Source organism: Crocodylus porosus, unplaced genomic scaffold, assembly GCF_001723895.1.
Source record: "Crocodylus porosus isolate Cpor-Errol unplaced genomic scaffold, CroPor_comp1, whole genome shotgun sequence".
NCBI classification, from domain to species: domain Eukaryota; kingdom Metazoa; phylum Chordata; order Crocodylia; family Crocodylidae; genus Crocodylus; species Crocodylus porosus.
In genome coordinates, this window is record NW_017728915.1 from 29,485,275 (window position 1) to 29,499,858 (window position 14,584).

At 39.4% G+C, this 14,584-nt stretch overlaps 1 protein-coding gene across 4 annotated transcripts in view; it reads left to right on the forward strand.

The window, feature by feature from the left end:
- The window catches only part of CDH8 (cadherin 8), a 214,640-nt gene that overhangs the window by 123,236 nt on the left and 76,820 nt on the right, over positions 1-14,584 (forward strand). For all 4 annotated transcript variants that reach the window (XM_019535904.1, XM_019535903.1, XM_019535906.1 and 1 more), the window contains exons 5-7: positions 1,375-1,542; positions 5,787-5,974; positions 9,435-9,688. In XM_019535904.1, coding sequence (XP_019391449.1) covers positions 1,375-1,542; positions 5,787-5,974; positions 9,435-9,688 — 610 coding nt within the window. The remainder of the gene's footprint in view (positions 1-1,374; positions 1,543-5,786; positions 5,975-9,434; positions 9,689-14,584) is intronic.

Below are 14,584 nucleotides of genomic sequence, written 5' to 3' on the forward strand. Positions count from 1 at the left end.
CCTGCGCTGCCTCTGCTCTGCATCTGCCCAGTGCTCCCCCTGCTCCGCATCCGGCCCAAAACTGCCAGCCTCAGGTAACCAGAATTTTTAGATACCCGGCACCCACCATTCCTCACTCATGCCAGATAACAGGGCTTTTATGGTAGAGCTGTGCAAAATGTTGTCAGCTGTTTTGTTTCAGAGGTATTTCAGTGCCCGAAATACTGAATCCAAAATGAAATGGAAGGCTTCGAAACATCTCGGCAGCACGGAGGCAGAAAGGGATTTCGGAGTCCTAGCGGACTCCAAGATGAACACGAGTCATCAGTGTGACGAAGTCATCAGCAAAGCTAACTACGCTTTATCATGCATCAGCAGATGCATGACAAACAGAACCAAGGAAGTGATACTTCCCCTCTATCGGGCACTGGTCAGACCGCAGTTGGAATACTGCATCCAGTTTTGGGGGCCACATTTTAAGAGAGATGTAAATAACCTGGAGAGGGTCCAGAGAAGGGCCACTCGTATGGTTAAGGGCTTGCAGGCCAAGCCCCACAAGGAGAGACTAGGGCACCTGGACCTCTTCAGCCTCTGCAAGAGAAGGTTGAGAGGCGACCTTGTGGCTGCCTATAAATTCATCATGGGGGCGCAGAAGGGAATTGGTGAGGCTCTACTCACCGAGGCACCCCAGGGGTTACAAGAAATAATGGCCATAAGCTAGCAGCGAGCAGATTTAGACTGGACATTAGGAAGAACTTCTTCACAGTTAGAGTGGCCAGAATCTGGAATGGGCTCCCAAGGGAGGTGGTACTCTCCCCTACCCTGGGGGTCTTCAAGAGGAGGTTGGATGGACATCTGGTCGGGGTCATCTGAACCCAGCACACTTTCCTGCCTATGCAGTGGGTTGGACTCGATGATCTATTGAGGTCCCTTCCAACCCTAACATCTATGAAGCTATGAATCTCCAAAACAAAACCATCCAAAATGTTTCAGATGTTTTGGAGCCAGGCGTGCAGGGAAACAGAAACTAAGAAGGAGGGGGAAGAGGGAAGGATGGGGATCAAAATGAATCTCATCAATTCAGTTGTAGAAATATATATATATTAAAAAAAAAAACAAAAAAAAACTAAAGGTTTATCGATTGTGTCCCGATGGTTTATAATTGCATTGTACCCTTAATTGGATAAAAGCTTGGAGACCTTTAATAGACTTTTCTGGCAATATTTTAATTCTCTTTACCTTGGTACTGACAAGAGCCAACTTTAACTGGATATTTGGCAGATATACTGGTATTGGCCTAAACACAATTACACGTGAAAGTAGGTCTCTGCTTTTGTAAATTAGCTATTAATTTTTTCTTTGTCATGATTATTTTTCTCCCTCTTTTTATTGTAGCTATAATTAAAACAGCTCTTCCTAATATGGACCGAGAAGCCAAAGAAGAATACTTTGTGGTCATCCAAGCAAAAGACATGGGTGGGCATATGGGCGGACTGTCTGGCACAACAACTGTGACAATTACACTCACAGATGTTAACGACAATCCTCCAAAGTTTGCACAGAGTAAGTGACATTATCTATACAGGCTCTTTGAACTGAAGATGTGAAATACTTTTTGGTGCTTTATTATTCTGTGCATTTGTCCATGGCAGAGAACGTTTTTCTTTTTCAAACATGCAGCAAGAATCATATAAAGAGCCTTAGACCACCGACTGATCTGGAACTGCTAGGGGAAAAAAAAGAGGAAAACATACACATACATGGACACACGTACGCATGCACAGAGACTAGACAATAATTCTGGTCTTTTGCGCCCCAGTTGTCTTTAACTGTGCTCATGTCTGAGGGGCAGATGGATAACACTACCTCAGAAAGACAGACATAGTTGATGAAAGAAATAAAGGTTTGACTAATTAAGGATGAGATGGGAAAATAATAGAAAATAAGTCTGAGTCTAGTTAATTGTTGATCTTTAATTTAAAATCCATGCTTACTGCTATGGTTCCACTGCATGTCTTGCTGGGTTAGGTTAAAATGATTTGGCATCCTGCTGAGCTGTTCTGCAATGCTTTGTAGTCTATTTCAAAGTAAAAAGATAAATAAATAAATAAAGTATAGGAGTATAATGCCTGGATTGATTGTATTTGGAGTAGTTGAATTCAAATGGGATGTTTAAATGTATCCCTCTACTGTGTAAATGTATCAATTCCTCCCAGGCTTCTTCTGATGGTTTAAATGGCTGAGATAGTGAGACTCTCAATTTTGGAGTTGGGAAATATTTTACTGTCAACAATACATCTGTATTTTTTTTCTACAGGCATCCACATAGAAATGCCTGTGTATCACATAAGCTCTACTTATGCCATATTTTGAAGATTTAAATAGTGTATAAGTCTTATGGTAGTCCTCTGCACAGAGGCAAATTCCACTCCAGTAGCTTAAGATAAGCACTATAAACAGTGAAAAAGGAATTGAGAATGATAAAAGAAATAAGGAAAAGTAACGGTTTACTCACGAAAAAGTTGTTTTAATAGCTAATCTTACTGAGGTTTCTAGCATATAAGTACTGTAGGCACAATCAAAAGATTTTACTTCTTTCTCATTATGTTACATGAGGAAATGCCTATCTTTCTTACTTCTCATTGCATTATGTTACACAGGTCGGTGCATGAATGTTTTACAATGTAAGGTGACAAGTCCCTTAGTGGTGCCAACATTTATAGATGAAGCTTTTAGATGAACCATATCACCATAATGTTGAAAGACATCTCTTTTGGATATGCGCAATGTACAGTAAATCTAAATTGGTAACTATAGAGCTACTTTTGCCAGCTGCCTGGCTTTTGTACTTGCATCAGAAGTACCCTTTTGTCAAAGGGCTTTTGCATGATGATATGAAATAAGTTGAAGTGTGTTTCCAGGTCCTGCTAGGTAACTGGATCAGAAAATCAGCAGTGCAACTGGTACTAATTGGCACCCTTATTGGGACTCTCAGCCAGGGCTCCAAGAACTAAATGCGTACAGAGACTTCACAGCACTTTTACCCTATACACTCCTAAAATGTACCACCATATGGTCTCTTCAGGATTTTGAGAGACAATGATTGGGCAGCATGAGGAAGCCTATACTATCAGTCCCTGGGACATGCTCGCTAAGTAGATAATAAATGTAGATAACAGTCTTTCTCAACCTTGTGATAACACAGGGCTTCAGTCTCCAGGACTCTAATTTCCAGCACCTCCCATCAGCCAAGAATTCACAAATATATAGTGCCCAGTTACAAAACATAGTAACCTGGTAAAATTTAGAAAGGAGGGGTTGTTTTTTCCCCCTTTGTATTTATTTATTTATTGCAAATATGTAGACCCCTCTCCTAAGAACAATACGTTACTAAATACTGTAATTGGATATTATTATCAATCTGCCCTTTTAAAATTGGCTATTCAAAAATCATGCTGTCTAATATTACAGATTAATCATGGCTCTAGCCTTATATAATAGTTGCTCAATTCTTTGACACTCGTTATAAGGATACCATTGTTAAAGCACAGTTTGCAGTTTGCCTGGAAAGAAACATAAGAAAGGATCAAACTTACAATGGAGCCTCACCAGAATGAAATAGAAATTCATAAGATGTAATACATGCTGCTTTCACAATAAAATTGTAATGAACCCAGAAAGCAGCGTGTTTTATCGTTTTATTGTTTCCAGGCAGGACAGAAATGTGTATTTATGGCTAGATTTGAAAGAGTGTTAGCCTCCTGGGTTTTAGAAATGAAAAAGATGAACTTTCACTACGTCGGTGCTCTCTTTGAAATCATTTGAGAAGAATCTTAGAAGTTATTGAAGTTTTTAACCTAACAGTTTACCATTAGATTATATTCAGAAGAACAGCTGACTGTTGTGAAAAGTTAGGGGATTTAAAATAAGCTTCGAGTGGACGGCTGGTCACAGTCTGAGCATTTGTCATAACAGACGCCTATATAATTCTACTTTTAACAATTAGTAAACAGCATGAAAAATTAATGTCTATTCTTTACAATGCCCAGTAAACTATTTGTGTAAATAGTTCTTCCTCCTCCTCCAACCCCCTTCAATAAAAAAGAAAAACCAAACCTGCTTAAAAAATTCCAGTCAACCAGGACGAGGGGAATTGACCACAGTGTGGGCCAGCAAAATAAATGAGGAACCCATGTGATGGAGGAGATGGACTGCAGTGACTACCCATTGTTCCAAGCTATTTATAAATAGTTTCTCAGTAATCTTCAGCCTGGAAAACAGGAAAGAAAAAACTAAATTATAGGTTAAATAGATGTTACTTTTCCTGCCCTATGTAAGTGTAAGTTTTATATGTAATAAAGCAACCCAAAAGTTAATTACTTCAAAAAAGAGAATGATACCTTTACAGAAATCTGACTGTTAAGGTTAAGAGCAAATGTTTACAAAGGAACCCAGTTGATTTTAGGGCAGTTTGCATCCATATGCTTTATGGTTTCAAAAGCATTTGTCGATGTTTGTTTCTTCCTTAGTTTCATATGTTGCCTTTGAAGTTAATGCACTAATAATTTATTCAAGCAGCTTCAGAAAATTATGGTTTCCATAAACTAATAGCAGCATATTAGGCCTCTAATCACACACACTGCTGCAGCAAACTGTCACTGAGAGAGAAAGAAAAGAAGAGGTCCCCATCCTCCTTTCAAAAGATGTTTGTAACCAGCTCATCTGCTAAGCTGAATTTTTCTGACTAGTATAACTAATAAACCATCCTGCAATGGAACATTTTACCCCTTACCTGTAGTTACAGCAAGTGCAAATTACCACAAAGCTAAAATAATTAGGCCATCTGTAAAGGATTTCAGCAGGCGGAGGCCTCACATACTTTGTATGCACCTGCTAGCTTTCAGATCATTGCTAAAGCCAGGAAGGTATTTCATCAGAATGGGTTCTCTGATTTGCTTCTTAACAAACTAGTAATCTCCGGTATAAAGCATGTCATTTAAATAGAAAGTAGACTTTCCCCCATATATTTTAAAGAAATCTCATTTGAATATAAAGTTATCTGAAGTGATGAAGTAACTGATTAAAATAAGAAATCAAGAAGTGCAGTGGCTGAGTTTCATGATAACACATGACAGGTAGTACTTTCCAGTGGGATTAAGTTATCCCTTAACAGAAAGGTAAATGCAGTAATGCTGACTACGGTATAGTTATTGCTTCCCTTGAAACGTGAGTTGTGGGGGGAGGAGCTCCCCAGATCCCTTCTAATTAGAGAGTTTTCTACCTCAAAGAAGAAAATATATAGACCAATTAGATTGTGCCCAGAGAATATTAGAAGGCAAGGGTTATGGTCAACAGAGCAGTGAGGATTTTGAGTCACACGAGGCATCTTTAATGTATCTGATCAGGTTGCTGCAGGCTGAAGATTAGTAATTGGATTTTATCAAACATGGGCTCCAAGTCTGTAAATACAAGGTAAGTTTAAAAGTGCCTCGTAGTGAATTGCATATTGCATCTTTCTGTGCTGAAATAGCTTAATATTTTATGTTTGGCAATCCTGAACATTCCTGCAGGCAGAGACAGGATGATATAGTCAGTGAAAAGAAGGACTTTTGCATTCAGTCATCTGAGTAGGCAGAGCATACGTATTGAGCACATTATGCATCTTGAAGTAAATAACTTGTTAAAATACAGTTTGCATGGGTTGTGTCTCCCAAACATTCACTTTCGAGAAAATGAACAGAAATGAAGAACATGTTCAGGGGACTGGTATCAGATTTAACGGTTAGCCTTTTGTTCTTATTTGTAAGGTCTGTATCACTTCTCAGTAATGGAAGACGTTGCTCTTGGTGAACCAGTGGGAAGGGTAAAAGCAAATGACCTGGATATTGGAGAAAATGCCAAGTCATCTTATGACATTATTGAAGGAGATGGAATGGATATATTTGAAATCACTTCAGATTCCCAGTCTCAGGATGGCATTATTAGAGTGAGAAAGGTAAATGACATCTACATAAAATGTGTTTGTTTATTATACAGATGGCTTCCTGACTAGTCTGCGTACTGGAAAAGCACACTGGAGATCGTAGTTCAAAATATTCTTTTATCTAGTGTGCAGGAGTCAAAGCAGTAGATAGATCTCTGAGTTTGCTAGTCATGGACATACCTATCAAAATTTCCATCCAGGAGATATCTGTGAAGGCAGCTGTGGATCTGTTTTTCAAAGCTGCATAATGCATATGCAGCCTCTACTTCACACACTAACCTATAAAGGTTCTGTTATCTCACATACTCAAGCAGGGTTGAGATTTACGCTTCTGAAGATGTTCAATACATAAAGTTTCTTAGATGGCTTAGCAGGCTATTGGTTGTAACCTGCCTTTATCCAATAATGAATTCACCGGTATATCCAATAACGAATTCCCTGATATCCAGCTAATGTTTCCACCCTTACTCATGTTGATCACTACTTTAGTCCATGAGTAAAGATATCACTGGACCTGCTCATACATCTGCTATTCCTTCTCATGAGTAAGAGTCCCAAACTCAAGACAAAAGAGAAGTTGCAGTTGTATTACACTTTTCTGTATACATTTGATACCTGTCTGTAGGAAATGTGCTGTTTTCTTCACATGCACATCTTAAGAGGCAACTATGTGCATGCAGAAAAGTGGACATCTGGGGTGAAATCTTTCTCCCACAAGAGCCAACAAAAAACTTCTTGTAGTTTCAGTGGGGACAACATATCACCAGCAGCTGGAGAAAAATCTGACTCCAAATATGTTAATAAATTATAATATTCTAAAACTGTCTTGAGCTTTTAGATGTTGTGGTTACTATCATGTACCCTAAACAATTACAATTAAACAATTACAAGTATTATGGATTTCCTTGTAACATTCTGACAGGAAAGTAAGAATCACAAATGCACAGACATATATTCACTTTATGGCAGCTATTGTTAGACTAAAGAGGTCAGAAGATAGACCCATATAAAGGCTATTTCTTTTTATATTCTTTATGAATGTGTTAGCACAGTAAAAGTATAATAAAACAAAGTGTACATCTGTATTGGAGAGATACTTCTCCACTGGAGAAAAAATATGGTTACATTTACCCGGTATCACTTACGGTTATGGATTATATACTATGGGCCTATTTTGTAGACTAAGGATACATGCAGACACTACATTTAAATTGACCTAACTAGGTCACCTACCTGAGTACATGAACTAATTTAGTGCAGGAACGGGATAACCTGGTCAGTCAAACAACTGCATAGGTTTGGAGTGCAGCCCTGGGGCTGGGAATCCCAGCCACTCATCCCGGCCTCAGGGTTGTGCTTTTTTCTACTTCCCTTCCCCTGGCGCCCCAACACTGACCAGACTATTTTAAGCACTGTGATATCGCCCCGCCTTGGAAAGACAACCCCCACTTTAGATTCACTATCCTCCCTCTGCTCTGGCCAACCCCCACATGAACCCATTATCCTCCCTGCCTTAAGCCTGCCCACTTCAAGGAACCTACTTCATGTTCCTTGTGTGACTCCCACCACTGGCAGATGGCTGTCTACACCACTCCCAAGCTATGATCACATGGTTTAATAACCCACATAATTGTAGACTGGGTGCGGTAAATGTTTCATAGTTTCATAGATGCTAGGGTCAGAAGGAAACTCAACAGTTCATCGTGTCGGGTCCCCTGCCTAGGCAGGAAAGAGTGCTGGGGTCAGACGACCCCAGCCAGATACCTATCCAAATGCATCCTAAAGCAATTAGCCTTTTACCCTACTCTCTGTACCAGTTAGACACTCACTGTAACAGAGCATTTAATATAGTGTTTTTTTCACAGCTTCAGCTTTTCAGCAATAAGCACCTTGGTTCTTTTGTGGTAGAAAGTGTTTTAGGGTACCATTCGCCAAAGGTTTTTAGATAATCCAGAGTAAATTTTGCCTGGGAATTAATCATGACTAATTTTTTGGGGTGCTGTTTTACTGTGAAGACTTTGAAAATGCTAAAAGCCTGACGAAGGGTTTTTAAACCCAATAGCTTGCTAAGAATTTTTTTTCCAGCTAAGATAAAAGAGATCAGATTCACCCAAAGAACCTTGTTTGCCTATGTCCTGAGACCAGCGTGGCTACAACCTATACCCCTGCAAAAACGATACCAGACATGTGATTGGCAATTCGTGTTTATGCTCATTTACAACCATCAGTGTTATAGTACAATAATCTATTAATAGATGCCAATGTTTAGTAATATCTGAGTAGATGAAGGAACAAAAGTTTCTTATGTTTACTAAAGATTGTCAAGGAAACAACAAAGTCCTATAAGAGCTAGTTTCATAGCTAAAAAATCAACAACAAAAAATCAAAGTAAGAATATATATTGAAATCTTTCATTGACGTCCTGGAAGAGTTTTCTAGTTCCTTTTTTGTGTTGTTGTTTGTATTTGCATTGCAGATTCGGGGTTTTTCTGTCCTTTTCTTTTTCCCCATGGAACATTGTAATGCAAATCTAAATATCTTTCCAAAGCTTGACAATTTGCATCTTTGAAATTTGAATCATTGTGGGACACAAGTGAATTATATTGTGAATATGCTGAGGCAGATGTGTTTGAAGTCACAAATATGTAGTCATAAATTCTGATATTTGAAGGCATCATAGACTTATTTTTTTTACTATATGGTTCATTCTTTTACATCCACAGCATACTTTTTCATTTTAATGTGCAGCCCGTAAAATATTTAAAACAATGGTGATTCTGCTGCAGCTGCTGTATTGATTTGTGGAATAAAGTAATCAGCTCCATGTTTCTTTGTATGAAAACAGAAGAAGATAGAGAAATGTAAAATGCTGGAGTTGTACGAAATTCCTGAGAGATCTCTGCCTCATTTATTCCTATAAATACTGATGCAAAGAGTTATTTAAGATGCAGTAGTATTAAAATATGTTTTTCAAATGATTAGCTGTAAATTACTTCTTCCTAAAGAACAATCATTGCTAGTTTTTTACATTTCTCACACTGTTCTGGAAATAATAAAATAGTTACTCCACCTGGAGCCTGTACAAGATTTTTCCTTATCTCCACCCCACAGAACACTGATTAAGTGCATGATTAACATGCAGGCCAAGTTAGTACAAATAACACGTTACTATTTATCTAAGGTAAAATTGTGACAGTAGAATTTGTGCAAATTTGTTTTTGGTGAATTCTTAATGAAATGCAAAGAAAAAACAAAACAAAGGGGTCTATTTTCACTGAGCCTGGATAAGAAAAAGATATCAATAAATGCCTAGAAAATTTACAGGTTGAGTCTCAGGGAAAGAAAAGTGATTGCATTAAAACTCACTGAATGTGCTTAAATGCAAATAACTTTCATCCATCAGCATTATATTCATTTGTTCTTGCTTCTGTGGTCATTAGTGAAAGGCATTTATCTTTGTCATTCTTAACAGCCTCTGGACTTTGAGACCAAAAAATCCTATACGCTGAAGGTAGAAGCGGCCAACATTTATATTGATCCTCGCTTCATCAGTGGGGGACCATTCAAAGATACAGCAACAGTAAAAATTGTAGTAGAGGATGCTGATGAGCCACCAGTCTTTTCATCACCTACTTATCTTCTGGAAGTGCATGAAAATGCTGCTATTAACTCCGTGATTGGTCAGGTGACTGCTCATGACCCTGATGTGTCTTCTAGTCCTATAAGGTAGTGCTGCTTCAAAGTTAACATTGAAGAAGCTACTGTCAGAATACTAAGTGTGTTATCAGTACAATAGATGATAGAGTTCAGAGCAGTTTGCGCTCTCTCTCTGTCTCTGTTTTGTTTGTGTGAAAGCATTACATTGTCTTTCAGTGCTTTATTGTGTTAGATGTAATGCTTCAAATCATTTTCATAAGTAAAAAATGTTATCCCAGACCCGTTTTCTGAGTGCAGTACTTGACACACAGCTATGTTTTGCATGAACTGCATTTATATTTAAATTGTATTCTATCTTTGTCATTTACAATCCCGACTAGTTGGCAATTCTGTGTAATTAGTAAGACAGAAACATTTCTTTTATGTTTCTTTGGCCAAATGCTTTCTTGGGTGGTGCCAGTGAAAGTACTGAAGAGTATACCAAATATGAATTTGGCCTCATTTTCTTTTTTTTTTTCTTTTTGACCTGATCTAACCTGGACCAAATTTATTGTGCAAATGTCATAAAATGAAATGGTTTCCTCTCTGGTTTTCATCTATACAAAATTTCTACCTTTCTTCACTTCTTATGATATCATCACATTTGTGCCAACAAAGGCTTTGTTTATATATAAAGGGAATCTTATCTAAATGGACAAATTTTTGTCTATGCAAAGTTGCTTTTAATGATAATAAATGTGTTACTTAATTAAAGATTGCAGTGTGATACCCTATAGTGAGGGCATATTTATAAAGAATCTGTCTGCTCATATTAAATACAACTCAACCATTCTATCCTCATAGTAATTAAACTAATATTCCCCTCTATCTGTAGTCAGTTGATAATGACTAGAATACTTTAGTATGTACACATATTTTTTACTATATTTTACACCATTAAAGAAACTGACTTAGAGACAGTGTTCTACCCATTCACCTAATAGACACTGTGTTGCATCCCTGATTTAACAAGATTACAGTAACTCATGCTACCACCAGGAAATAGTTATTACCTGAGCAAGTCAGAAATGATATTTCCTGTAAGGCTGGCTGGTTAGAAAGATTAACCCTAGTACATAAAGTCTTTCATGTTTAGTTTACCAGTTAAAATCTGGTTCAGTTAAGTAGTAACCAAAAGTTAATGTTTAATAATTGTTCAGATTCCTACTTAATTAAACAATTACTTAATAGGCCACATCCAAATTGGTACTAATTTTGACATTAGAATCATAGAAAATTAGGGTTGGAAGGGACCTCACAGCTAAGTACAGACAGTCAAAAAGCCTGAGGCTGAATCAATTCAGTCTTTGCAGGTTAGTCTGCACAGATTAAATTGAAACAGAAGTGAGCAGACATTTACTTTGATTCAGGACATGCAGCCAAGTGCCTGCAGTGGCTCAGACCACAAGCTGGGGGTCACTACAGCAGGGCTTTTTGACTGTGCATTCACTTCCTCTTCCTGCTGCCTTCAACATTTTTGGATTTGCAGTCCAAAATCAGAGCAATAGGACTCTGCAGGGTTGCTCATCACTTCCATCTGCTGCTTCCAGGTGCCTCTGGGATTTGTAGTCCACAGTTGTAGCCAGAAGTTAATTTGAGCAGGGGAAGGGGTGTTTAACCCCCTTCCCTGGCTAGGGACAGACATTCAAAAAGCCTAATCCTGAATTGATATGATATTTTCAGATTAGTCTAACTTGCAAAGCTTGAACTGATTTGGAGGTGAATAGGCTTTCCCTTTTCATTCCAAAAATGCAGACACATGCCTGCAGTGGCTTAGGCTAGAGCCACTAGGCTAGAGCCCTCCCACAGAACTGAGCTGAGGAGGGGCATGGCCATACCCCAGGAGGATGCTTCAATTAGCTCAGCAGGGAATTAGTAACAGTGTTTTATTACCCCTAACTCAGTGTTTATCACCTTACTAAGAAAACATCGGAGGAACATTACCAGCTACCTGTAGATTCTGCCTTTGTCACAACATGGACTGTAGCCAGCATTTGGTCTGCTAGTTAATACATAGATACCTCTAAGCAGGGCAGAGGGGAGTGGGGAATTCCTGCTTAGCACAGACTGGTGACGGAGAGGGGAGGGAGAAGCCTCCAAGTCTCTGCCGGAGCTGCAGCCAGGGAGCAGGGCAGTGGGGCCAGCCCTATTGTGGAGCAGAGAGCCCCACCAAGCCCAGGGAGCATGCCAGGATTTGGGGTGTGTCTGGTTTAACTTATACAAGCAAGGGGTCTTGGACAGACATTGCATAAACTGGTTTGAGCCAAATCAGTTAAGGCTGATACTACATTCAATCAGATTTATCACAAATTGGTTCCAGCCATTTTCAAACTGGTTTTTGTGCGCTGAACGTCTGTTCTGTTACAGGTTTAAACAGTTTTTGATCACTTAAATCAGTTTATCTGTCTGTCCCCATCTCCTGGCCCCAGACCCCAGCCAGGGTTTGCCTGAGGGGAGAACTCCTCCTCCCCCATTCCCCCTTTCCCCTCCAGGAGACTGGGCTGCATCCCTAGCCAGGCTTGCATGCTGATCTCCTTATCAGCCAGACCTTACTGCTCCAGTTAGGGAGCAGAGTGGTGGCACCAACCCTGCTCTCTGGAGCAGACAGCACAGCACAATACAGGGCTGGAAAACATGCTGGCCTGCTGGGTGACTGTGATTTAACTTGAACCAGGAAGGGATCTGGGACAGAAATTTCATAAACTGGTTTGACCCAAATTAGCTAAGTCTTATACTACATTCAACCAGGTTTATCTGAAACCAGTTTCAGCCATTTTTTAAACTGGTTTACGTGCACTGAGCTTCTGTTCTATTACAAGTTTAAAGCAGTTTCCAAACACTTAAACCAGGTTATGTGCAACTTCTGTCCCTAGTCCAGGAGGTCTAGTTCAACGCCCTGCTCAAAGCAGGACTGGCCTCAGTTAGATCATTCCAGCCAGGGCTTTGTCAAGCCAGGCCTTAAAAACCTCCAGGGATGAAGATTTCACCACGTCTGTAAGTAACCTGTTCCAGTGATGCACCATGTTCCTAGTTAGAGAGTTTTTCCTAATATCTAACCTAAACTTAACTTGCTGCAACTTCAGACCATTGCTCCTTGTCCTGTCATCTGCCACCACTGAGAACAGTCCAGCTCCATCCTCTTTGGACCCACCCTTCAGGTAGGTAACGGCTTCTGTCAAATCCCCTCTGAGTCTTCTCTTCTCTAGACCCAGTTCCCTTAGCCTCTGCTCATAAGACATGTGTCCCAGCCCCTGAACTGTTTTCATTGTTCTCCACTGGACTATCTCCAACTTGTCCACATCCTTTCTGTAGTGGGGGGGCCAAAACTGAACATAGTACTCTAGATGTGGCTTAACCAGCACAGAACAGAGAGGAATAATTGCCTTGATCTGTTGCCAACAGTCCTACTAATGCAGCGCAGCATGCCATTAGCCTTCTTGGCAACAAGGGTACACTGCTGACTCATATCCATCTTATTGTCCACTGTAACCCCCAGGTCCTTTTCTGCAGAGCTGCTGCTTAGCCACTCAGTCCATAGGCTGTACCAGTGCATGGGATTCTTCTGCCCTAAGTGCAGAACATTGTACTTTTTCTTGTTGAACCTCATGAGATTTCTTTTGACCCAATCCTCCAATTTGTCTAAGTCACTCTGAATCGTAGCCTACCCTCTAGTGTATCTACTACACCCCACAGCGTGGTGTCATTTGCAAACTTGCTGAGGGTGCACTCCATTCCATCTTCCATGTTGTTAATCATTACCCGCAAAGAGATTGTGAGAATATACCAATCTAATCAATTAAAGATTAGTGGAGTGCCCTTTGCTTTGGAATGGCAAAATTTTACAGAATTAAAAAAAAAAAAACAGAAGAAAAGAGAAGGCAGCAAAAGAGTATATAAACTGTGATCTATTTTAAAAAGCTTTTTCCCCCTCTGCATGTATGAAACCTTTAACTCCTCCCGTTTTTATTCATCCTGTATTCATGGTACATCTTTTCACTAGATTCCTTGAAGTGAAAATGTTGTTTGTGCAAAGTGAATGGAAGAACTGTGCTATGTTATTTCTTAATCAAAGTATAGAGGCTTCAGATGCACAGGAAATAGGAAAGGGCAAAACTGAATGTATTAGAATGAGAAATGTCGTATTCATTAGTATAATTTAACTTATTTCTTCTTTAAAAATATCTTGTATGCACTACATGATCAGACTAATTAATAATAGACTTTGACTTCTTTTCGTAGTATTGGCTTATTAGGTAACTGAGAAAAGTACAGAATACAATTTTCTGGGGGGCGAAAAAGATTTTTCTTGCAATGCAACCAGCTAATCTTGTGTAAAACAAGTTATGCAGGCCAGCAGACTTCCTGACCCAGCTGAAATCCCCTGACCAGGGATTTTAGCTGTTAATTGAAGCAAGAGAAGAAAAAAAAGACCTCTGCTCAGAGTTCTCAATATTAGGACCAGCCTGTAAGGAGATGGTCTTTTCTTCTACAAATTTTTACTCTCTATGACATTCAGCCTGGCTCCCACCCTATAGAGTGCTGCCTTTTCCATTACTAACTTCTTGAGCAATATTGGACAACACCCTGATCTGTCCAGTCCCTCCAGCAGAAGTGCACGTTTCATCATCACAGCTATATGGACAGGCAGAGAGGACTTCCTCACTTTTGCATGTACTTGGTTTGAATCTAGTCTGGTTCTGAGCAATCGCATCTTAGAAAGGAGGGCAAAATGTTAGTGCACAAAAATTATTGGTCCAAAACTACAGCCTTCATAACAGCAATATTCCTATCAAATTTGAAAGCAGCTTTGTCAAGAAAGGAACAAAGTTCAGCTGTAGTTCTAGAAATCAGGGATACTAGTAATAAGTAGGTAAGTAGTCATGTAAAGCCCAGGTGCTGAAGCCTTTATGTTTTTTTCCTTGCATG